At 50.9% G+C, this 25,031-nt stretch overlaps 2 protein-coding genes across 2 annotated transcripts; one reads left to right on the forward strand and one right to left on the reverse strand.

Annotated features, from left to right (window-relative positions):
- Positions 1–14,699: 14,699 nt before the first annotated feature.
- LOC149271584 (coiled-coil alpha-helical rod protein 1-like) lies at positions 14,700–20,912 on the reverse strand. Its single transcript, XM_089507291.1, has 17 exons — positions 20,858–20,912; positions 20,003–20,207; positions 19,661–19,907; positions 19,130–19,305; positions 18,876–19,011; positions 18,623–18,733; positions 18,353–18,484; positions 18,097–18,207; positions 17,424–17,530; positions 17,052–17,164; positions 16,847–16,925; positions 16,389–16,519; positions 16,034–16,222; positions 15,830–15,931; positions 15,251–15,402; positions 14,890–15,025; positions 14,700–14,800 (listed from the first exon to the last, which is right to left on the reverse strand). The coding sequence occupies exons 1-17, from the start codon at positions 20,910–20,912 to the stop codon at positions 14,700–14,702; spliced, it is 2,283 nt and encodes a 760-aa protein (XP_089363417.1).
- Positions 20,913–20,973: 61 nt separating this feature from the next.
- LOC149271585 (transcription factor 19-like) lies at positions 20,974–24,263 on the forward strand. Its single transcript, XM_089507292.1, has 4 exons — positions 20,974–20,998; positions 22,439–22,717; positions 22,935–23,337; positions 24,041–24,263. The coding sequence occupies exons 1-4, from the start codon at positions 20,974–20,976 to the stop codon at positions 24,261–24,263; spliced, it is 930 nt and encodes a 309-aa protein (XP_089363418.1).
- Positions 24,264–25,031: the final 768 nt, after the last annotated feature.

Genomic DNA, 25,031 nt, shown 5'->3' on the forward strand with positions numbered 1-25,031 from the left:
TATGATGACGCTTTTATTTGGGTACATACGATAAAGCGTGGCTTATTATGGGTTTGGGGGGGGGGGACCTAACCCTAATGCCGAGGGTGGGTTTTAACACGAAAAAAAGTAAATTACATAGTTTTAACTAAAATTTATTTATACACATTGAAAACTACAGACTAGGGGCTGGTTGGTGATCTAAATCCCACCAAAAATATGATCTAACACGCAATTGACACATTAAGGACCAGTGCCGTATATTTAACTCACTTTATATATATAACAATAGAAAAACATTTAACTTTGACATGGCAGTAAAAAACAAAATCACTATTTTGTTTTTGGGGAAAAACCTCAGTTGTATGAATCTTTAAAACCCCCTCATTATTTAATGCATAAAGCACATGGATTTGCAGAGGGGGTTTAAAGCCTCCGTTACACTTTAGGAAATTCTCTGTGGATCTTCCAACCGGTGCCGAAATGTGGAAATTCGCAGGTATGACGAGTGCCCAGTAAGTATGGGTTTTTTTAAAAAAATATATAAAAAATAAAAATATATTTGAACAGTCAATGCCACGTAACATTTTTCTTCCTGCCCTAAAGACGTACTTCGGCTACAAAGAGATCAAGAACGGGTTCCTCTGTAGCGTTGCAACATTTTTGGGGGGAAATTAGAAGAAAAGGGAAAATCTTTCTTAAAATATTGGAAATGGGGGTTGGTTGTTGCTCAGATGTTCATTGGGGGGGGGGAGCTTTAATGGATTGTCCTTTGCGTAATGCTCCATTCTGGACTCTTTGACCTCAGCGAGTCCAAACTCTTAACAATGTGATGTTTGTTATAATGCGAGGAATGCAGGGAATGGAGTCATGTGCGAGAATCTCAAAGGGTAAAAGACTGTAAGAGCTGAATATTTATAGCTTTACAGAGGAGAGGAAGGAATCGCTGCTGGTGAAATCATTTAGAAAGGTTTTCCGATCAGCATAGACGTCCGTCACGGCCAAGGACAACGCGCCAGGTCACACCACCACACCGCGGCTGTTCTCTCTGTAACGAGTGGGGCATTTAGAAGAATAACGGGTTTTAGTTACCCCCGTTTAATTTATAAAGCCATTTGCTGTACCATTAAGGGCCAGCCCTCGCCTGGCCACATGCCTTGCTCCCTAGTGTACTACTTTCTGTGGAGCAGTCCCAATTTTCCAGCACCATTGAGCAGCCCCAAGAGCCAGCTGCTGAGGTCCTCTGAGCTGCGAAGTTGCGGCTCCCATGTGGATGATGCAATATGATGTCATATCCCGGTGTTCTGCATCACTACATCGCAAAAGGGAAGAACGGTGCCCCTCACAAATGCTCTGGTGCAGAGCTCAATCAATTCTACAGCTCCGCGAGGCAGTCACGGGCTTATCTCGTGATCTCCCCAACTGGCCCTCTGCTCGCAACTCAAAAAGTGCCCCAAAACTGGGACCGTCCTGCGCAAAATGGGATGGTTGGGAGGTATGCATTAATCGGCACCAAGGTGGGTTTCACCAGGTCCGGATTGGTCATCTAGCACACTTAGGCCGCTGGCCGTCAGCATCCCATACCCACCCACCCGACCTGCTGCTCCATAGCATTGGGCCGTATTGTGCGGCCGAGCCATAAACACAGCCATCCTATGTATATATTGGAATGTATAGCGAGCGCGGCTTCTCCACACCGACAGCTAACGGCTCATACTGACTGTTAATGTAAACTTAATTATGAGGCCTAACTGCCCCTCCAATAGGCCCTGGTGGGGGGCTGTTGCCTCATATCCCCCTCGAAACCAAGCCTATAAAACCAGAATTACACCCAAACCCAACACCCTCAGCCTGCGAACAGTGGGGGTGGTGTAGGCCAACCCAGCAGCACTGACAGCAGCCTGGTCAGCCGTGCGGCCATCACCATGGCAACAACAACGTGCTCTTGGCTTCGAGCTCGAGCCACTGGCGCCTGGCGGGAACTCCGGCCAACTCCTTTTGAGTGACAAATCAAATCACCGATTGGATGCCGAAGGCCGCTCATCGATAGGCCAATCAGAACTCAAACTGAAGACAGAACCCGCCTTTCGTTTAGCGGCGTCACATTCCTGGACATACAGAAGTCGCTGAGTGACGGAATCATGCTCGAGCTTTAGCCAATAAGCTTCCACGCCCAGGATTGAGTGACAAGCTTCAGAGTCCAATCAGAGGAAAGGAAACAGGAGGGCGTGGAGAAGGTGTGGCTTGGAGCAGCGGGGACACACAGGAAGTGAGGTTTTAAAGTGTATATATTGTTTGTGTAAACATATATTACATGTACATATAGCGCGTTATAAGCGCATATAGGTGTATATCACGTGTCCTGCCGTTCATATTAATCGGGCTATTTGCATATATTAATTATTAATAAGGCTTGTAAAATGGCAGCCTCCAGTTGTGTAGAAAGTACAGGAGTCATATAGTGTGTTTGGGCTCATGTATGGCTCTGTGTATGATGTATGGGCTATAGGTACACATGTCACATATGGACCGTGCAGACTTTTTGTTGTGGCAGTTGGTAGCACATTAATCTGGATTAAGATGTACCCACCAATCCGTTAATCCAGATTAATCCAGATATCGTTGGCCAGGACACACTGCTGACTATTGATATATTTATATGTTGGGGTGACAACATAGAAAATGTATATTGTGGGGTTGCATTCGTACCGGTGACTCCCTGTTTGATGCATTTTTATTAGTATGCCTATCTGGTTACCTCAGACTGTAAACTCTTAAAGCAAGGTGTATACAGAAATTGAGTTGCTAGCTGCTGCTGAATCCAACTCCCATGATCCTTGGCCAGCGTGCGCCCAGTTACTGTAAGAAGATCCCCATGTTGTTTTTTTTTGATATATAAAATAATCTCTAAATCAGGGCTGGTGGCAGCACCTTGATCTTCTGGGATTTAATGGGTTAAGAGTCGGAGGATATTTCTGATAATTCCTCTTTAACCCCTTGGTCACCGCGGGGGCACAGATACAATACTGATATACATTTACACCGCTGTGGTTTTAGTTGTAGATTGTGACGTGTATTGTTGTGTTACAGATCACCGTTTCACAGCATGGATCTGACTCAGCGGCTGCCATCAGATGACGATGAGGACGATTTATCCATGGATAGAAGCCGACCTGCGGCCAGGCTGCATATGTTCAGCGGAACCTACGGACCGGCACAAGGTGAGTGCGATCGCTTCTGTCTATAGGATCCATTCTATCTACACCCTGCCCTCCTTTCTCTACAGGATCCATTCTATCTATACCCTGCCCTCCTTCTTCTATAGGATCCATTCTATCTATAGGATCCATTCTATCTACACCCTGCCTTCCTCTATCTATAGGATCCATTCTGTCCATGCCCTGCCCTCCTCTATCTATAGGATCCATTCTGTCCATGCCCTGCCCTCCTCTATCTATAGGATCCATTCTATCTACACCCTGCCCTCCTCTATCTATAGGATCCATTCTATGTACACCAGGCACCCTGCCTTCTATCTATAGGATCCGTTCTGTCCATGCCCTGCCCTCCTCTATCTATAGGATGCATTCTATCTACAAACTGCCCTCCTCTTTCTATAGGATCTATTCTAGAGTCCATTATAGCCTCATCCCCCCCCCCCCCCCGTGTTTTTCTTGACTCCTGATGTCATTGTCTCTTTTTTTGTTGTCTATCTAGACTATGACATCTATCCTGGAAAGAATATTATTGGCCGTCATGCCAAATGTGACATCACCCTCCCGGCGCAGTCTGTGTCCAAGAAACATGCGATCCTAGAGGTCGAGGGAGATCTGCACACCATCAGCGACTGCGGCAGCCTGAACAAAACACGCCGGGGCAAGGTGGCCATCACGCCCCACGTTCGTTATTCGGTGGCCGACGGCGACTTTTTAATGTTTGCAGATGTGGCTTGTAGATACACCATCGTGAAAGTAGAAGAGAAGCGGAAAGAGGAAGAAGAAGAAGATGATACAACCGTGCACACGGAAAGTGAAGATGACTCCATCTTGGTGCCCGGCACCCAGGCCACGTTGGCAATTGAGAAAACCCCAGGAGCGGCTATCCGCAGAATAGGGCGAGGAGCGGTCCTGGCGAGGGATTCGGGGGAGGAAGATGAACACGAAGAGGAGGAGGGTCAGAGCAGCTTGAGTGAAGGAAAAGGTAGGAGAAACTCACGTTTGAAGCCAGCATGAGTGCGAAAAACTTGTTGTAAGCTTAGTGTGTTTTTCAGTGACTGACAGGGAATTAGAAACGCGCTCTGGTAACACCTAGAGGGGCAGAATCCGGTCTGTATTCAGGTATTAGGACTTTTACTCGTGGTCTGTGGGTTGGACCTGGAAGACGTTCTTTAATAAATCTCTTTACGAAGACTTTCTAACCGATAGAATGTTGGGGAGCGGAAAGTCTTATGTTCTCCCCGAGCTGCCGTCCGTGGGCTCCTTTAGAATTAGTCTTCACAGAAAAATATATCCAGGTTCTGCCATCGTCACCTGATCGTGGCAACTCCTCCGGCTCCCTTCCGAAGCATAAACTTAAATCCTCACGTGGTGGTGAAATGAAACCGCCATGATTGGGTTTACACACAAAGCCTGACGTTAGAAGCATTGAGAGACGTTCCTTGGTATGGCCCACGATGGGATATACGCATGGAGACTTTTCTTCTATAATGTCCTTCTATAGGCAAGCTACCAAAATGTACCTGTTGTCAAAAAGTTAGGTCCGTCCATCGTATCTTTTCTTCCGACACCAGATAATTATTGGATTCTTCTGATGTTCTCATGGTTCGTGTTTTAGGTGTTGGCTCATCACGGGATAATTACAAGGTATCGGCCGTTGGAACGTTCTCTTCTCCCTTCGCAGACACCTTTGTGCCGGAGAGGTAAGCAGGAAAGGATGACAGATACAGGGAACAGCCTCCCAACAGAAGTGGTAGAGGCTAATACAGTGAGGGGACTAGAATGAGTCTTATTTGCTGTCTGTGTCTCTGTGTTTTGCTGCGGCTCTCATGTCGTCCATTCTTTTTTTGTCAGTGATGACGAAGGGGACACATCCGTCTCTCAGTCTCGATTGCCCTCTCTCAATCTCTGCTGTGACAGTGACATAGATACCCCTACAAAGAGAGAGTCTCTCGCGGTCTCCTCCCTGAGCTTCAGCACCTCTCCAGCTTCCATGGAGAAGAAGATACCGTCAACCAGTAAAGCAGGGACCTCGAATGGACCTGGAAGCGACGCGTCGATGTCCAGCGCTGTTAAAGACAAATCGCCCCTCGGCCAAAAAGACCAAGCGCTGATTGAGGACGGAGAAAAGGAAACATCTGACGTCAGGGACCCGGAGGGTAGAGGGCTTGGAACTGACTCCAATTTGGATGCTGCTCCGGTGGAGGAAGCTGCAGCAACGTCGAGCGTGAACCCAGACAGCTGTAAGAGTATCAGAGACGACACGTCGGATACTTCGCAGCCTCACAGAACCAAAGGGGAAGCAGACGAAATGATTTTGAAGAGCGCTAACGATGTTGAAGACGATGATATTATTTCGCCTTCGAATAAAGACATGGAAAAGGCTGAGTCCACAGGGGATGTTCCAGACAGCGACGCAGACATTGAGGACAGCGCGCCGACGTCGACCACGGACGCCAAGAAGACAGGAGAAGGGTTTCACGTGGACAGCGATACGGATATCGAAGATGATGTTGCAACAACTTCCGGAGCAGGTTTGCAAGCAGGAGAATCGATGAAACAAGCTAGTAACGTCAAAACTGCAGCGAAAGAGGAGACGGAGTTTCATCTGAACAGCGATACGGATGTAGAGGAAGAAGAGGCCGTATCCGTAAGTACTGGAATCAAGAAGAGGAAGGCTAAAATCACAGACAGCGATACAGATGTTGATGAAGAAGAGGCTATTTCGGTAAATGCGGGTATAAAGAAGACAGAGGCAATCATCTCAGACAGCGATACAGATGTAGAGGAAGAAGAGGCCGTGTCTGTAAATGCGGGTATAAAGAAGAGGAAGGCTAGAATCTCAGAGAGCGATACGGATGTAGAGGAAGAAGAGGCTATTTCTATAAGTGTGGATATAAAGAAGAGGAAGGCTAGAATCTCAGACAGCGATACAGATGTTGATGAAGAAGAGGCTATTTCGGTAAATGCGGGTGTTAAGAAGAGAGAGGCAATCATCTCAGACAGCGATACAGATGTGGAAAGCGACGCCAATGCCGGGGGTGAAGCAAAGAGCAAAAAAATAAAGGCTAAACCCGACAGCAAGACAGATGCCGAAGAAAACGACGATCGGCCTTTAAAGACTGATGCAAAAAAAAGTTCTGTCCCATTTAACCTGGACAGCGACACTGACGTGGAGGACGAGGCCAGCGTCTCCCCTGCGGTGAAGAAGTCGGCTGAAAATCTTGGAACCCGCATGGTTCAAACGAGAACAGCCAAGCCGTCTCTGGATATCCAAGCAGGCGGAATGGAAGACATCAGGACGGCGAGAGGGAACGTGGAGCAAAACGCGGTTCCCGGTTTCCACGTGGACAGTGATACAGATGTGGATGAGGCTGACGATGAGCCGACAGAATCCTCAACTACTGGTGAGAAAACGGGTGAAGGAGACGGATGTGATACGGAGAAGATAGAGAGGGGTGAAGTTATTCAAACCGGCGGGACTGCTCTACAACGGGAGGACTTGCCTGTAAAATCTGACGGGACTCGCAGCGCGGCCGCCGGCTTCCCTATGGATAGTCACACAGATGTGGACGAGGACGACTCTTTGACCCCTGGGCCGGATGTTGAGAAATCGCATGGAACAGAGGATGCCCAAAGCAGGGTTAATAACGACGACGCGGTGGGTGCTGCTGGAAGGTCTTCAGACCCCGAGGTAACGGAGGTCCAAAGACATGAGGCTGACCCGACGCCGGTGAGTGCCGAGAAGATAGCAGAGGGAACTCCAAAGACAGACTCCGAAGGTGAGCTGCCTATGAGTGTCTGTGATGCTTTTTCTTTAAGGAATAAGTGTTTCTGTGGCTCGTCATTTAATGAACTTTACACGCTTGTTACAGGTGGGGAATACGACGCGTGCGCCACTCAATGTTACCTGGAGGCCGAGGACAGAGCTTCAGACCAGCCAGGTAGCAGTGGATGCGGATTTGCCGTTATCCCTACTGTTTGGAGGTATTGGTGTCCTCATCATCCCCTTCTCTGTTACAGATGAAGATAACGGTGCAGAGGAGGCAACACAAGCTTTTATTTTCAGCTCCACCTGGGCTGAGGCAGACCTGTTTAAACGTAAGCGTCCTTTGGAATTATGTATTTAACCGTACGTACATTTAATTCCTCTCATACGCAGTCTGTACTGATGGCCCTCGTATCGCTCTGTCTCTATGAAGTCTTCTTCTCTAAGCCTCCTGATCTCAAGTAGTGACGCTGTAGGCTCGCATCATGTTGCCATCTTTTACGTTGTCCCTGGCATTTAAATGACAGTCGCCCTCCCAGCTGTCACCTCTATCCAGGGTTCTTGCGGTCTTCGCTCCCTGTATAATGTATAATGTATGTGCTCTACACGCAGGTCCTGCAGATCCTATCGGAGTCCTTCAGATTTCACCCGTGCGCAGTGAGTATTACGTTCCGTTATGTCTGGGTGTATCCGATAAATGGAGTCTTTAGCAAAGTATTATAGCCTTTGGGACCTCAGACAAAGGAGAAGTGATCCCCGAGGTCCTGAAAGCCTGTGTAACGCTACATGTTATTCTGTACTGCGATAAAAAGTATCAACTTCAATAAAAGACTCCATCTTGTCTTTAATAATTTCCCCTGATTGCTGTAGGTGGCGACTGACCTTCTCTGTTCTTCCATCAGTTAGTACTTCCGAAGAAGAGACGGACGAGAATGTCATGGCAGAGACTCAGCCCTACTTGTGTGAAAATGCCCAGTCTGTTGTGGACTGCGTCCAAGAAACCGTCCCAACGGACAGCGAGTGTGCCGAGGCCTCGAGGGAGACGCAACCTCTGTCTCACGGAGATGTCTCGCAGGATGACACTCAACCCGTCTCTCAGTATTTGGCCGCACGACCGACTCATGAAACGGGTACGTGGCTCCACCTGAAACGCGAGGCTCCTGCCTGTGGCGACAGCGAAGGGAGAGGAGAGGGGACGGCTCCAGAAGGTGCCGCGCGGTCAGCGGCTCCAGAAGGTGCCGCGCGGTCAGCGGCTCCAGAAGGTGCCGCGCGGTCAGCGGCTCCAGAAGGTGCCGCGCGGTCAGCGGCTCCAGAAGGTGCCGCGCGGTCAGCGGCTCCAGAAGGTGCCGCGCGGTCAGCGGCTCCAGAAGGTGTCGCGCGGTCAGCAGCTCCAGAAGATGTCCCTCGGCCTTATACCTTGCACACAGATGGAGAGACTACTCAGTCTTATGCCGAGGACACGTCGGCCTTGGAAGAAGATGTTGCTGCACCTTTTACCTTACAAGTGTCCTGCACAGAGGATAGTGTGAATGTGCCGGCAAGCAGCCCGGAAGATTCCAGTGGTGTAGCTGCGGCTGTCATGGAGGGCAATAACCTTCAACCGGATAGATTACAGGAGCCCACCCTTGAAGACAGCAGCCTTGGTGTGATATCCGAGGAGGCCTCAACTGCTTCGAATGTAGAGAGCAAGCAGACGATTTCAAGTGAAGGTAAATGGCTCGGTGTCTAACGGGAAGGATGTTTAAGGCTATAGAACAGGGGTGTCCAACCTGCGGCCCTCCAGCTGCTGCAGGAGTACATCTCCCATAATGCTCCTTCAGCTAAGGGGCTGGCTGAGGAGTATGGGAGATGTAGTCCTGCAGCAGCTGGAGGGCCGCAGGTTGGACATCCCTGCTATAGAACAAACTGGATCAGCCATTGGATAACGCGGGGAAACATCAAAGACACGTTGTTCGCGCCATCAAGGTCTCAACCCATTTCCTCTGGCGTATATTCATGTCTTTCACAAACATTAATGGTGGCTCCACCGATTAAGTAATGTATGTTCTCGTGTGATGTTTATATTACAGGCCAGACAGGTGTCCATGAAGTTGAAGAGAAGGAAGGGATTGCTATCAGTGCAGAGGTAAGTCAAGTCTCTCTATTTCTGCCCCATTAATTACCCTGTTTTGTAAACAATATGAAGATTCTGCTTCCTTGTCTTCAGCTTCCATTTGCTTTGTCTTAATAGATGGGAAAGACGAGAGAAGAGCCACCAGCATCCCCATTATCTGAGTTAATTGTTCAGGTTGACGAAGAACGAGGAACATTAGAAAAAGAACGTTCTGATTCAGTTACTCGAAGCGAGTCGGTGACGGTAGAGAAAAGGAGAACGAGGAGAATTGTGAACGAAGAAAGCAGGATCCAGGAAACGGTAAAGGAGGCAGAGCGTGGAGTTTCATCAAGGAGTAAGAGACGGAACAAGACAGATATCGATGCCGAGCTCTTCACATCAGGGGTCAGAGAGAATGTCAAGAAAAAAAGAGCAACAAGGAAAAGTAAAGTGGAAAAAACTGAAGCCAAGACAACCGAAGAGGAACGTAAAGACGAGGTTAGCCCCGAACATGAGGAACTTAGGACAGACATATTAAAAGATGAGAGATTAACTTCTGTTACTGAGAAGGAACGTTGCCTGGCTGCAGGTGAACAAAACAAGAAGAGTATGGAGCAGCCGAGAGAGAAAGATATTAAATATGACAAACATATTACAGCCCAGAGTCTACATACTAACTCCGAGACGCAGAGCGATGGTGCGGAAGGGTCTGCAGGAATCAGTTGGGTATCTGAGGAGGCAGGAACCAGCTTTGCTTCTGAAACAGCGACCATAGATGAAGAAACCAGTGAACTCAAGGGTCAAAACGTAGAATTGATGGCGGGCGGCGTGGAGGGGAATACGGAGGCTAAAACTGACACCAGTGATTTGACAAAGAAGCAAGAAGAAGAAGTGGTCTCCGGGAGGACCTCGAGAAACAGGTCTTATGTAAAGAAGACATTGACCAGAAGGTCCCAGGTAAAGGTCCCTGAGTCTGGAGAACAGGAGAAGGAAGAGATGATGCCCCCCGCTGTCCCTGTTGAAGAAGAGGTTTCTGTTAACAGACGGTCTGGAAGAGGTAAGGGAAGAGCTTCACGGAGAAATGTGGGAGACCAGGAGCAAGTTTTAGAGACCGTGGCGCCACCCGGAAAACTGACCTCTAAAAGAAAGGCTAAGGAGACAGAGGAAGAATTAAATGAACAAGAGGAGACCATACGAAAAACAGAAGAACTTCCAACCCCCAGGAGGACAAGAAGGAACTCAAAGGAGGAGGGATCGAGGGAACAAAAGGAAGGGAAAGGGAAATCCGAAGAAGAACCACCTGTCTCTAGGAGGACAAGAAAGAATTCAATGGGCGAAGGAACAAGTGAACAAAAGGAAGGTAAAACAGAAGAAGATCCACCCAATAGAGTCATCTCCCGCAGGACGAGAAAGAATTCAAGAGATGAGGAAGACAAATTCAAAACAGAGCAAGAAACAACGGACCCAACAAGAAAATCAAGGAGTGCAAAACGGGACGCACAAGACAAGCAGGCAAAGGACGAGGAAGCGGGAATAGAAGGAGAGACCTCGAGGAGGAATAGACGGGAATGCAAAGAAGTCGAGAATGTCGTTCCTTCTAGGCAAAAAGCCTCCAGGAGAACGAGGAGGAATTCAAAAGAGGAAGAAGGAAAAATCGAGGAGAAAAAGAATGAACCAGCGATTGTGGCAACTGCTGAAGAGCCAGAGAAAGAAGCCGCAAAACAGACCTCCCGAAGAGGAAAGACAAACTCAAGGGAAATGAAGAGTCAGTCCAGCGAAGCAGAACAAACCCCCTCAAAGGTTACCAGCAAAGATAGAAACCCAACATCGAGGACGAGGCGAAAGAAGCAGGCTGAGGATGACCTTCAAGAAGACGAGGCGACAGAAGTAGAAAACCAACCGGCCGTCCACGAGGAAGAAAAATCAAGTGTAGCCATTGGGAGAAGCCGACGGACCAAAGACGTTTTGCCACCGCCGAGCACGCCTGTCCCGTCAAGAAAAAGAGGACAGGGACCTAAAGATGGCGGGGCGGAGGTGAAGAGGAAAAAATCAGAAGAAACAGAGCAGGGCAATGGTGGTCAGGAGCAGCCGTCACCACTTTCAAGGGGGACAAGAGGACGGCGCGTGGTTGCCGCCGTAGCTGAAGTAGAGGCTGAAGACGGAAATGACCATGGAAAGGTGAGAGGGAATCTGGGGGGGGGCACTTTGCCTGAAAACCAACAAATTAACAGCACTATTCTCATATATATATGGCATATATTAAAATGCAGTTTTGGGGCATACATCTTCTGTAAAATAATCCAAATAAAGTGACGTAGCTCGAGGCTTAAAGAAATAAAAAGCCCTGATATCCTGAAAACCGTACGGATTGTCTAAGTTGTTTAAATCCTTCCAGGGCCCGTCGGTTCCTCCTCCCTCCCCTGCTGGCAGCGGCCGTCAAAAGCCGAGAGCAGCGGTACCCGCGGAGGTCCAGACGCCGAGACGCACCAACAGATCCTCGGCCGCGGCAGGGTCTTCCAGTCCCTACGTCCCTCACCAGGGGGCCGTCCCCAAGGTCAGACTTTTACCCATTTCCATGTTGTATTAATTTCTGCTATTTTACCTTAATTTCAGGGCTTTCTTTCAGTCTCCCTCCTTGTAAACCATACTAACCCCCAGCTTACCACCTGGGGTACCGGAGGATACTATACCCGTGCAGGAATACCCCTACCCTCACCGCTGTGCTCCCTCTCCCTGTATCTCAGGTTCTTTTCACCGGCGTTGTGGACTCTGCGGGAGAGGAGACCATTCTCGCTCTAGGAGGCGGCATCGCGGAGTCTGTGTTTGATTGCACGCACTTGGTAACCGACCGCGTCAGACGAACTGTCAAGTTTCTCTGCGCTCTCGCGAGGGGAGTCCCTATCGTGACGCTGGACTGGTTAGAGAAGGTGTGTTTCTGCGCTAAGCGGCTGTGGCCCGCGCCTCCTCGGTGCTCTCTGCTTGAGTGGATCTTCTGGTTAACCTTCACTCAATAACTCCGGTATCGTGAGACTGCTCTCCTGCTTCGTTCTTTTTTACACCCCGCTTTCTTTCTTCTAGCCTCGTTTCGGTTCACTCGCTTTCTTCTGTATATGTGACATTTTCCTCCCCTCGCAGTGTAAGAAGAGCGGCTGCTTTCTGTCCCCGGCTGGGTTTTTGGTGAACGACAAGGAACAGGAGAAGAATTTTGGATTTGTTTTGTCGGAGTCGCTGCAAAAAGCAAAGCGGAGAGCTCTGTTCGAGGTGAGTTTACGCATTGTCTCGCCCTGCCGGGGTCGGGGCATTCTCACGGCTCCTCCCCTCTGTCTTGCCCTGCGGGGGTCGGGGCATTCTCACGGCTCCTCCCCTCTGTCTCGGCCTGCCGGGTCAGGGCATTCTCACGGCTCCTCTCGTCTGTCTCGCCCTGCCGGGTCGGGGCATTCTCACGGCTCCACCCATCTGTCTCGCCCTGCCGGGTCGGGGCATTCTCACGGCTCCTCCCCTCTGTCTCGCCCTGCCGGGTCAGGGCATTCTCACGGCTCCTCCTGTCTGTCTCGCCCTGCCGGGTCGGGGCATTCTCACGGCTCCTCCTGTCTGTCTCGCCCTGCCGGGGTTGGGGCATTCTCACGGCTCCTCCTGTCTGTCTCGCCCTGCCGGGGTTGGGGCAGATTCAGACCTCAGTAATAAGCACTGATTTATTTTACCTCTCAGGGTTACGAGATCCACGTCACTGAGAACGTGAAGCCGGAGCCCGAAAACATGAAGGACATCATCCGCTGCGCTGGGGCAACATTCCTACCGAAAATGCCCCGGACCTGCAAGGTAACAGAATAAACCCAGAGCCCATTTCACACCCCTCACATCTGATCTCAAAACACAAGAGTGACTTTATTCTTCCTCCCCTGTCCCCCCAGGAGAAATGTGTCATCGTGTCGTGTCAAGAAGACGCCTCCCGCTGGAAAGCGGCTCCGTCTGCTGCCCCCGTCACCTCGGCAGAGTTTATTCTCAGCGGGATCCTGCGGCAGGAGGCAAACCCCACCGCGTATCTGCTGAACCCCGGCACGAAGCCCACCGCGCCGACCCCCGCAAAGCGGAGACGCTGATCGTTCAAACCCGGGGCTGTCTGCCTCGCCGGCTGCGGTATTTGGCCTTAAAGACAGATAACGGAGGAATTCAATACGTTCGGCTCGGATCACATTTTCCGTGTTTTAGTTATACGCCTCTGGCATAGAATTAAAAAAAAAATAATAATCGAGTTAAAGCTGAAAGACAAAATAAGTAAAATGAGAATCTCCGTGCTGGACGCTCGTCATAAATCCGGTAATAACGATTCCAGTGGAATTCCACGCGAGGCAATCAACGGCTCGTTTAACACCTTCTAATATCCGTTTTATTTTGGTGATTGCTTTTTTTTTTTTTTTTCCTTTCATTTATTTACAAATTTCACCCCGGTTTTTTTATTTTATTTCCTACATTTTTTCATTTATTGATTTTTTTTTTTTTTCCCCCAATGCCAAGATATATGTGCCCTTGCGAGTCTGCCTACATGTACAGAAAAAAACCTACAGCAATACGATAACGACCGTCCGTGTGCCGCTGCGCCCAGGGAAATAATCAAGCAGCGTGAATCCAAATGTATTTTAAACGTTTCTATTTGGGGGAATATACGTTCCTTTTTAATACGCAGCTTAGTGTGATTTGCTTTGTAGATACTCGGCACCATCCTGCCATTCATCAGATACCGCTGTGCATCTTCACAGATGGGGTTAACGGACACGCGTGTAAATAAACCAGACCCTTCTGTGTATATAATAAACATGCAATAATTTGGTTTCTGATTTATTTTGTTTTTGAGAGTAACAGAAAAAAACGTGATTATTATTTACGCACGCATGCAGTCCGTGTTGGATAATTTAAAGGGACCCTCTGGTAGATTCGTGTGGTCTGTTTGGAAGAAGGCTGGCAGTGAAGGTGTTAAAACAGTATTTTAGCCGCTAACCTATCCGGTGGTGCTAGTCACTGAGACAAAGTGAGAATGCGATGGTACGGAGACGCGCGGGTGGCTTTTTATATGTATCTATATATTAAAAAAGTAAAAGGGTGGGGGGGGCAGAACAATGTGATTGGTCTGTCAGACGATTGTTGGGCTTGCTCCGCCCCTGTACATGATCATCGCGTATAACATAGTTATTTGGTATTGGTAGGGTTAACTCAGGCGGAGTATAGGCTGCACATTGTCCGGTGTCATTTGGTTGGCGGGAGAATCTAGGGGAGAGTGCAAGCTAAGTGACCCCAAACTTTTGAATGGCCGCGTATACAGATCATCAGCCCGGTATATAAATCATAAAACATTTCCAGGATTTGTGAATCATTTAATTGTGAATAATTTATTGCACGATGAGCTGGAGCGACGTTAATCGGTTATTAGACGGGATGATAATTAGGAGTTAGTACTCTCCAGAATCTGCTGTAACCGGTAGCAGTTGGGTTGTGGGCTCCCCCTTGTGGCACGAAGAGGAATGGCGAGCAGAACCAGCTGGGTTCACCCCGTCTCGGTCCGCGCCTTCCCTCCACCAGACTGTCTCAGGATGTCGTGATGTCTCCTCGTATCAACTGTCTGACGTTATAAACCAAGTCTTGGTCTCATCTATGGATTAAGCTTTATTTCCTCCTCTTCATCATCATCTTCCTCTTTTAAGAGGGTGTTTCCTAGGCTCTGAAGATTGGCCAGCATCGTTGAAATGGATTCTGGGAAAAAAAAATTTAATAATGAAAATAAGTCACACGTTTCTTGTTCTCGGTATTTTGGGTATAATATTTGCCCCCCCCCCTCTGACCTTTGCAGACAGGTGCGCAGCTTCGCCCAGACGCCCCGGCCGCTCTCCTTCCCTCCTCCTGACTCGCCGGGGGCTGAACGGCAGCCGCCCGGTTCCTCTGGAACGCGGCGAGGAGCCCCTCCTGTCTCAGCGTGGCCTGCGAGGAAGAAGAAGATTTTTGAACGCATTCATAAAAAATATACAGGATTTTAAAGCGATTTGCTGTGAATGTTATTTATTTCTAAGCAAATAACCAGAAAATCCATCTAACGCGTCGTAGAACCTTAAATACAGCAAATTCTTAAAATTGTTAGTTTTGGGGACGTTTTAACACAATCCAGGTATAATATATCAGTTATTTGCATTGAGAAATAAGACATACTATCATCAGGTTTTTGTCCCGTTCCGCTTCCCGTAGCTGCTGGCTGAGCTGCTCCTCGCGTAAGCTGCCCGCGTCCTCCAACGTGCGCAACCTTTCCTGACTCCGCGTTTTATCCCTCTGCATCTGGCGCTCGGCCTGACGGAGGGCGACCACTACGAGGAGGCAGGGCAGTTAGAGGGCGACACAAACGGGGCCGGGTCAGGAAAGCTAGGGTGAGGTCCTAACAGCGGGGGTGGGGTTAGGACAGGATTCAGCAAAAGCAGGGGCGGGGTTAGGACAGGATTCAGCAACAGCAGGGGGTGGGCTAGGACAGGATTCAGCAACAGAAGAATGGTAGAAAAGTTAAAGAAAATAGTCCAGTGGAATTCAGGGTAAAGACTAGGAGGAAACATGTTACAACAAGAGGCCATAATCTACGGAAGTTTTACTTTACCGAGTAGGTGATAGATAAGTGGATCCACCTCCCAGCAGAAGCGGTAGAGGGTAATACAGTGAGGGGGTTAAACATGCATGGGATAGACATACGGCTCCTGAATCGAAGATGAGACCAACGACTGATTAAGGTTGCAGTCCGTTCACCTGCTTTCGTGTGCTCTCTTCTTGCTTCCTGAAGGTGTTTCTCCATCTGAGACAGTCGCTGCGTCATCTTCTCCTCCACGTCGCTCACTTTGCGTTGCAGCTCTGGAAGCGGGAAACGTTCACAGCAATCACTGAGCTAACTCAGCATGGCTACCAGCCTCACCCAAACGCAGAACCGCACCGCGTGTCCGCGAGTATCCGTACCCGTCTCGTACTCTCCCTGCTGTCTCTGCAGCTGCTCCCGGAGTCGGGCCGCATCCTCGCCGGCTTCCTGGTGTCTCCGCTCCGTCTCCAGCAGTTGGCATCTCAGCTCCTGCTCTTTCCCTTCCGTCTCGCAGAGAGACTGGCGGAGAACAGAAGCCGCGTGCCGGGATTCCGCCAACTCCGCTTCCACTACAAAGAGACACAAACCCAGCATGTGACATCAGGAAAGAGACGGCTCTGCTCTGCTGGGACACCTTCGGTGGCTTTTCTGCCCCAGGGGCTCTGAAATGAACAGGTGGACCCACAGACCACCCAGAAGAGGAAGGGCAGAAGGCTTTGCAGCATCCCCACGAACCTTTCTCTCTCGCCTCTCTCACTCTCCCTTCTATCAGCAGAGCGCTGCGTTTCAGTTCCGTACTCAGGCGGTCTCTTTCTTCGTGTAAGAATTTCACCTCTACCTCCAGATCCTCGTAGGAAGGTCGGCTTCTAAGAGAGAAGGACGTAGTGAGATCTGTGCCCGGGGTGACCCCAGCCCTCTCCATACAGCCCCGCGTTATCACCCAGAAACTCCCTGCGTCTCGCTATAAAGGTTTTATCATTTGTGATTCTCGTGTCCCGCTCTCGCAATCAGCCCCCTGAGACAAGCTCTGCAAACTATATAATCACCCCGTCCCTGCCCGCCATGGCAATCGCCAGCTTTCCCCCTACAGGTAAGGCTTTGGCAGCACCCTTGGGTGTCACCCCTGCTGATGGGGGTCCGCACCCGCTGCGTGAGCCCCTCTCTTTGTGACGTTTCAGCGTTTTTGGACTCACATGTCAGGTTCTGCCGCTGCGTCCTTGGCTTTCTCCACCTGGGACAGTTTCTCCAGAGCGAGTCTCTGCGCAACCAAACCTAAAGCAGGGGCATTAAAAGTTCAGACTCCAAATACCGGCACGGGGCGTAGGGAACGCGGTCGATGGGATTCTCCCAGCCCTGGATGATAGGCTTTGCAGTGTCTTCATTAACTCGCCCTCTTACCCTGCATGGCGTCCACTCTCTTGGCTGCAAACGAGACCCTCTGACTTAGCGCCGCCAGGCGAGACAGAGCTGCCTTCAGGGTCTCCTCCTGCGCGGACATCGCCTGCACAAACCTAACAGGGAGGAGAGAGAGATTGGATGATTTAAATACCGAAACGTGAAGTGCAAACAATCCCAACAACAGATCGTAACGCGGATTCTAAGCGGAACGTTGGATCTCACGCCACGCGGATAAACCGCTCTGTCGTGGTCTTTATTATAGGATGCTGCCCTTTACTGCTTCGCCCGGTCGGGTTTCACTGCAGCGGGGAGAGACGTAGCGGCAGATCAGTCTGCGACCGGACGGTAAAGGTTTGGAGGTTTGTAACTCACAGGTCAACCGTTTCCTTCAGCCGGAGCGAAGTCTTCTCTGCCTTTTCCGCTCTGCGGCCCACGAGATCACACGCGGTGCGCGCTGCGCGCAGCTCGTCCTGTAGAGACTGGAAGAGAGGCGCAAGATGTCACCGGTGGGGTATCAGCGGCGTATTCCGGCCCGGGCGTTGGGCAGCAGGTCTGGGAATAGCATCCTCTCTGGTGATCGGGATCCCCCTGTGCGCCGCTGCTCAACGGGGTATTTACAACAGAGATCTCTTATCTCCAGTCCCCCCCCCCATGTAAGCGGAGAGGCTTTCCCACGCGGGCAGAGATTCCAAGGTATACAGAATGCCGGGTGATGAGGTCAGACCCCGCCACTCAGCAGCGATAGAGGTTACTACAGAAAGGGGATTTAAACATGCGCGGGATAGACATACGGCTCCTGAATCTAAGACGAGACCAACGACTGATTAAGGTTTGATTCTTACAGATGCAAAAAAAACCAAAAAACAGGCAACTAGACGGGGGCCGAATGGGCCGTTAAATCTTATGTTTCTAAGGACGTTGGCTGCGGAGGTGAGCCCCACAGACGGCGTCTGAGTGTCTTGGGCAAGGCCTAGGGCAGCTTCCAAGTTGGGTATCCAGCCGGCAGCATATACAGGGCCAGCTCGGCCCTCCCCGGCCCAGTCACCTCGTTCCGGACTTTCTCCATCTCCAGCTCTGCTGTCCGGTCCTGCAGCGAGTGAGACAGCAGCGTTTGCTTCTGATCGCTCTCCTCCAGGGATCGCTCCAGACACAGGATCTGATGTGAAAAGGTAAAGAAGATGAATCCGTTTGTCGTGGAAAATCCCGGGGTCTCCAGGACCGTTTAAGGACTAAGTTACAGGATAAAGACAAAAAGCGCAGGGGAAACACGAGACCCCCACCCCCCTCATCACTTTACTCGCCTCCTCTCGGATTTTCCGGCTGTCGTTCTCCTTGTTGATTTCCTCCGATTTCATCTGGACCATCAGCGAGAAAACCTTCTCCCTCCAACGCGATAACAGCAGCCGGGTCTTCTCAGCATCTCCGTGGACTCCCTGCAAGAGAGGTCGTGTCTCTCCCCGCAGGTCTGATCTCCTCCTATACCTTCCCCCCCCCCCCCATCTCCGCGTTGCCCCCCCCCCCCCCCGGCAGTCCGTGCCCTCCACGTGTATCAGAGAGACCGCCACACGCACCTTCTTGCACAGCTCGGATTCCTGAAGGGAGAGGATGGTGGTGAGGGAGGAGAGGCGCGTGTGCACAAGAGATACGGACGTCTGCAGAGCGTCTCGCTCCTTCTCCAAAGCCTAAAAAAACATATTGACAGCAATAGCATAACGATCTATATATATATGCGACATGTATTTATAAAACATACGTGTACATTATTCTGTAAGCGTGTATATATGGCTGTACATCGCCACGGCATAGGGATCCCCATATATTCACCTGTATGGTATGCTGAAGATCCGCTCGCTCTCTCTTCTGTTCCTCGAGCTTCCCGTTGTCCGGGACCAGCTCCCCGATGTACGTCCTCAGCTGCTGAACCAGGGAATTCTGGGAAGCCAGCTCCAGCTGTGATTGACTGAAGGTGAGGGAGGACCGGTTAGTCCACCACGTGTCAAGCATTAGCCATTCTTCATTAAAACGCACATCCGCGTATCGAAAAGCAGGCGCTTGTCATGATAGATGCAGTCGGGTACCTTAGCTGTTCAGCCAGTCTTTCTCTCGCCTGATTGGCTGCCTGCAGGCCGCCTCTGAGACGTGTCACTTCCTGCTGCTGCTCCTCTCTCCCCTCCTCCAGTTCCGCTTTGAGCGCCAGCAGCCGGCTTCTTAGGGTCTCTGCCTCCGCCATGTGACGCTCTGACATCATCAGCAACTGCAACGGGGCAAATCAGACCACGTCGGCAATAGCACGGACCCCGCTACTACACAACGAATACATACAGCTTCCCCTATACAAAGCGCCATATGTGCCGTGATACCGAGCGGCATGTGACCAGAACCAGCCACTGATCTGAAATACGTCACGCCGCGGGCACCTGGCGCCCTCTCCTTCCCACTGCTACCCTCTATTCACGACAACAAAAGACCCCCATGGCACATGACATAAGTCACTCGTTCTACATACAATCTGTGCAGATAGATGCGTGAGCCCCCCCCGGACCCTCAGTAACATGACATCTCCGCACGCCAATGCTCAGCGAGTATCAGGGACTCCCGCTCTCACGTACCTCCTCCCGGTGCTGCCGAGCGGCGACTTCTCCAGCCAGTCTCTGCCGGTCCTCGGCTTGCTTGCTGTCTCTCAGCGCCCGTCTCAGCTCCTGCATCTCCTGGGCCAGCCTCGCCAGCTTCTCCTCCGTCTCGTGGGCATCAGCCACGGCCAGCTCCAGCCGGCGGATCTCCTGCATCTGCTGAGAGATGATCCCCAGGGCCTGCGACTCTGCAGCCGGCGCGCTCGGCTGGTGACGATCCAGGGACCTGCGACCAAGTAACCAAAAATGCAGCCGTTACGCTCTGAATCTGTCGCTATGACATCAGAGCGCCCGCCGCCCCTACACCACATCCACCGGTACCTGGCTCTGGCGCCGTCTCCTCGCGCCCATCTCTTCTTCAGCTCCTCGTTCTCTTTCCGCAGCTCCGCCAGCTCCCCGGCCACATCGGCCCACGGCTCATAAACCAGAGGGGGTGGTTGAGGCGGCGGAACGACCACCGGAGGGGGTGGAACGGACAGCTGCCTACGCGTCTCAAAATGGGATGGGGGTATTAACCCGCTGGGACCTGGAAAGGGTTAAAGATCAGAGATTTATGTACTTTCCCTCTTCCTCCTGTGACTTCATTACACGTGTCACCATTTATTAGTAACTTATGTTCCGTTCTCAACGTATCACCCCAGCGATCCATCAGTGGAACGCCACTCAGCACCAACGTAAATGTTATAATAAAGTTGTGTTAAAAAAAAAAAACTCTTATATGGAGACTGTCTGGATCTATAGGTGAGGAGAGGCAGGACGGGGCTGTGTCTTCTCACTCGGAGCTTCGCGTGTTTAAAAGATCCGGTCAAGGTCGTCACCTTTTATTGGGCCAACGTATAAAAGGAGATACGGTTGCATGCGCTTTCGGAAACCTCAGAGGTCTCTCCTTCACATGGATTCTAACGCCCAATCAGCGAGACAGAGGCACTTGGTAGAGCATTTGTTAATGAGACATGGCGCTCTAACCCTGTAGATGATCCTAGTGGGGAGAGGGGCCAGGAACGGACGGCATGCGGTTTGGCCAGGAGGGGCCGTAATGCCCCACGGAGCGCGGATATTCCACCGGGTGTAACGGATCCCGCAATTTCCTTTAATTAATCTATTTACTAAAAGGTCGAGCCGGGGCTCCGCCGCCTAAATCCCCACGCGTGGCAGCCGCAGCCCTGGCTAGCTCACCCATTCCGGCAGGAGCAGAGAACACCGCCGGCAGGTCCGGGCTTTTCTTCTCCATCGCCGCTCAATAAACTGCAATAAAGAAGATGACGTTAGTAAGAAGAAGATAAGCGGACGTTATGACGCGGTACGAGGGGCGACGCGGTACGAGGGGCGTACGCAGGATTCCTGGGCTGGATTCCGTGATCCATGATACCCGTTTAATAGAGCGGGGGAAGGGAGGGGGCAGCAATCTAACAAAATACATCTTTTAAAAATATAGAAGAAAACAAAATACTCAAAGGGCCTTTAACGACATGAAATGCCACAAAAGGTGCAGATCTCACAGACTTCCTCTCCTCCATCCTTACACAGGCTGCTTTAACCAATCAGCTGCAGCCAGCAACTTTATAACATAGCAGAGGTAACACATGGGGAGGAATAATTATGCAGACCCAGGTAACACAGCCGGTCCCATGGTAGATGTATGAAGCAGCCCTTATATATTGTGAATTCGAAGCTTTACATTATTGGTTTAATTTGTGTATAAATCTGTAAAATGCAGGATCTGGGAGAACTGACAGATCCAACTTAAAACTGTCTCAGCCAATAAAATGAGGAATCCCTGTGCTTCTAAGCACTCATTGGCTGCTGGGCATTCACGTATAGACTGCCTCAGTACATTCTCTTACCTCTCAGGACACCTACCGTTACCGGTTCCTGCGCTCCTCTACCGCTCAGAATATCACTTATTTACAAAAGCCCCGCGCTTCCCACCTGAGATCCCGGACACTCCATGTCCCGCCCATAGCAACCGAAGCGTCACCACGTAGAAACCACGGTTGTTCATTGTCGCCAACCCAATAAAGCTTGTCGATATCGAGAAGTCAGGAAGAGGCGTGGTCGGTAGTGTGCCAATCAGAATGCACACGAAGTAGATAGTCGCAGTTTAGTGAGCCGAGTGTCACTAAATATGGGCGGGACCGCAAGCGCCCAATGACAATTTAGGGGCGGAATTGGACTGCTAGCATGCCCTCCTTTCTGCATGGTAGAAGAAGTTGTGGGCGCGGTCATGTTGCCGTGGGCGGTACTTGGATTGGTAAACGCGCCAAATTTCAAAGGCGCGCTTCCTTTCCATAGGTTTCCCGCCGGCATCCGGGCGCGAGAAGGTGAAGGTGTCAGCGGCGGCTCCGTGAGCACCGTGACGTCATCCACGGCGCTTTCCCCCCACCTCTGTCAAACCTCCGCGCAGGGCCCACCTTGGCAGCTAAGACTGGTGGGGGAGGGAATAAAAGAGTCCACACGGGGACACCGGTCAGGACGGAATGGAGGGGGCGGAAAGAAGGCACTGACGTCAGTAAACCCAGGCCCCGCACCCTGTTCATACCGGAGGTGCACGGCTTAATCTTAAAGAATCACAAAATAATCTAGAACCTTCTCGGGTCAGAGGTCGCAGTGATGCTGCACTAGGGGGGCAGCTGGCCAGAGGGGGCAGAATTTAGCTTGCAGGGCAGTTATAGGTGGGGGGTGGGGTACATCGGTAAGGCTAGAGGTCATAGTGACGCTAGGGGTTACCCCCATATAATTGCCCTGCTGCCATGGTAGGGTCAGATGTGTCACTGTCTCAGGTCCAGCCTTGTTTCCAGCTGCTGCGCATGGGCTCCGACCACGAGCTGCCCTCCTCTCTCAGCACCCAGAGCGCCCCCTCCCAAGACTTGTATACCTTTCTACCCGATTCCTCTCGTTGCGTCTACCGGCTGGGGGCCCGAGCGGACCTCTGCGACGTGCAGCTGCCGGGGAAGCCGCAGGTCCACGCAGAGATCCACGCGGAGAGGGAGGCCGCCGGCGACTGGAGAGTCAGCGTAGGAAGCTGCACCAATTACGGTGATTATTTTGCGCTTTAGCTTCCCGTCTACCTCTTTTTCCTGTCTCTCTTGATTTTTCACCCCCTTTATCCATCTCTCTGGCGTTGGATTCCGCTCTAATTACCTTTTCATGATGTCATGTAGGTTGATGACCTCATCAGTCTCCTCCATGACATCACTCATTTCTCTTTCCTTTGTATCCCCATGACTTTTAATGATTGCGTTTTCTTTGTTAGGCATTTATATCAACGATGTCCACCTTCCGCTGGGTCAAAGGCTGGAACTGTCAGATGGGGACCTTCTCGGTTTTCAGGAGAAGCCCCCTGCGCCCTCCTCTCTGTCCTCCTCCTCCATGGATGTGCTCTTCCTGTTCCAGCGTGTCCGCGTGCGCCCCTTGGACTTCTGCGCGATCACTTCCCCGCGTGCGCGGGCCGCCTTTCCTGGCTTCACGCCTGTGCTGGGCACTCAGCGGATCGGTGGGGAGCGAGGTGGCACCCCCCACTACATGACGGGGGCCACGGTCATCCTGAACTCCATTGGCAGCATCAGCAAACTGAAACGGGAGAGAATGCACAGTGGCGGGCTGGCAGGGGGAGTCGTGGAGGTGACGAAGCCCACCACCCCGGACCTCCCGTTACCGTCGCGTACAGGTCTGGAGAGGAGGAGGAGCAGAAGGAAAGCACAGCACCGAGTTCTCTGTGAGCTCGAGGAAGACGATGTGGAGGAGAGACATGGAGACCAAGGAGCGACAGGGAAGAGGAAGAGGAAAAGGGGGAGGCCAAAGGAGGAAGAGAAGTCCATCCAGAAGGTGGAAACGGGCAGGTGAGAAGACTCTAACGCTGAAGTCCACGCACTTTTGGCTCTTCAGTAATCCCATCAGTTCTTGTCCACACGTCAACGTCCACTTCTCCATCACCGCCTTTCTCCATCACCGGATGGCTTTCCTCCTTTCTTGTTTCCCCTCTCTCGCACCCCTGCCCCTCTCTCGCACCCCTGCCCCCCTCTCTCGCTCCCCATACAAAAATATTTTCTTTCCATCTTCTTGTTCCTTTGTCTTCTCACCGTCGGCCTCCATCTATGAGGGTCTTTTAACTGCTTGTTCTATGCCTTCAGCGTATGTTATTCCTTAGTCTGTCCCGTTCTAGTACTTTCCCCATCAAGCAGCAAGTTTAGGCAGGTTGTCCGAGCGGCTGCTCTTTCGGCTGAATGAAGGGTTAACAGGGACCATTTTACTGATTGGTGTTACACGCGGCCAACTCCGTGAGGTTGCCCCTTCAGTCGGTTCCTGCGAATGTCATTTGGGTGAATGTTCTGCTTTGTCTCCCACCCCGTTCTGTCTCAGGAAGCCTCGCGGTCGTCCCCGGAAGAACCCGGTCCCGCCGTTGGTGGTGTCCCAGACGATCTCCAGCGCAGAGCCTTGTGCGTGGCGCTCCTGCCGCCTTCCGCAGGAGGACACGGTCAGCTGGGTGCAGTGCGACAGGTGTGACTCCTGGTACCACGTTGTGTGTATCGGCCGCAGCTTGACATCCTTGCAGGACACAGACTTCCATTGTGGCTGCACGTGACCGCGGCGAGGCCCGTTAAACCAAGACTTTCTGCCCCCTCTACCACTTCTTCCCCTGTATCTGCTAACTCCCACCCCCTCCCGTCTCTAATTCTGCCCCCGTTAGATGTCAACCATATAATCCTAAGCGCCCTTTACGTTTATTTATATAGCGCCCGCAGATTCCGTAGCGCTGTGCACCTTTTAGTCTTGACGGTTTTGTCCAACCAATGCACTATTCTCTAGGCTTTAAAAGCCGGACTTGGGGGTCATGGACTAGCACCGCGGGGGTCTCATCAATGTTCACGTCCTTATTTAACCCGTTAATCTTTCCTTGGAGTCCAGGCCTCGTCACCCATTTTGCAATAACAGTAAATCTGTATATAAAGTGCTTTCCTGCGTTACTGGATGAACCTGGGGCGGGGGGGTTCTGGGATTTTATTAATGGGATGTGGACTTTGTAAGAAGGGTATTTGTTTTCATTTAATAAGTAAATCTATTTAACAAAGCGAAATGAAAGAAAATATTAATAAGCTGCACCGCTGGGTGGGTGTTTATGGGTTAATCTCTTTTTATATTAAATGAGAAGCATCACGGAAGTCATTGGGGGTCATTTATAAAGGGCAATTATGGTACAGTTGCCATAGAAATAATTGATTTTTTTCCTACTCTCCCTGCAATAATTGCTTTTTTTCTTACAACCAACAATTTGTACCAGAAGTTCCACTTTAAAGGGAATCACTATTTTTTATTATTATTGTTATTATTATTGTATGAGTTCTCGCTCTGT

Source organism: Sceloporus occidentalis, unplaced genomic scaffold, assembly GCF_023333645.1.
Source record: "Sceloporus occidentalis isolate IW3139 unplaced genomic scaffold, rSceOcc1.0.p SCAF_489, whole genome shotgun sequence".
NCBI lineage: Eukaryota > Metazoa > Chordata > Lepidosauria > Squamata > Phrynosomatidae > Sceloporus > Sceloporus occidentalis.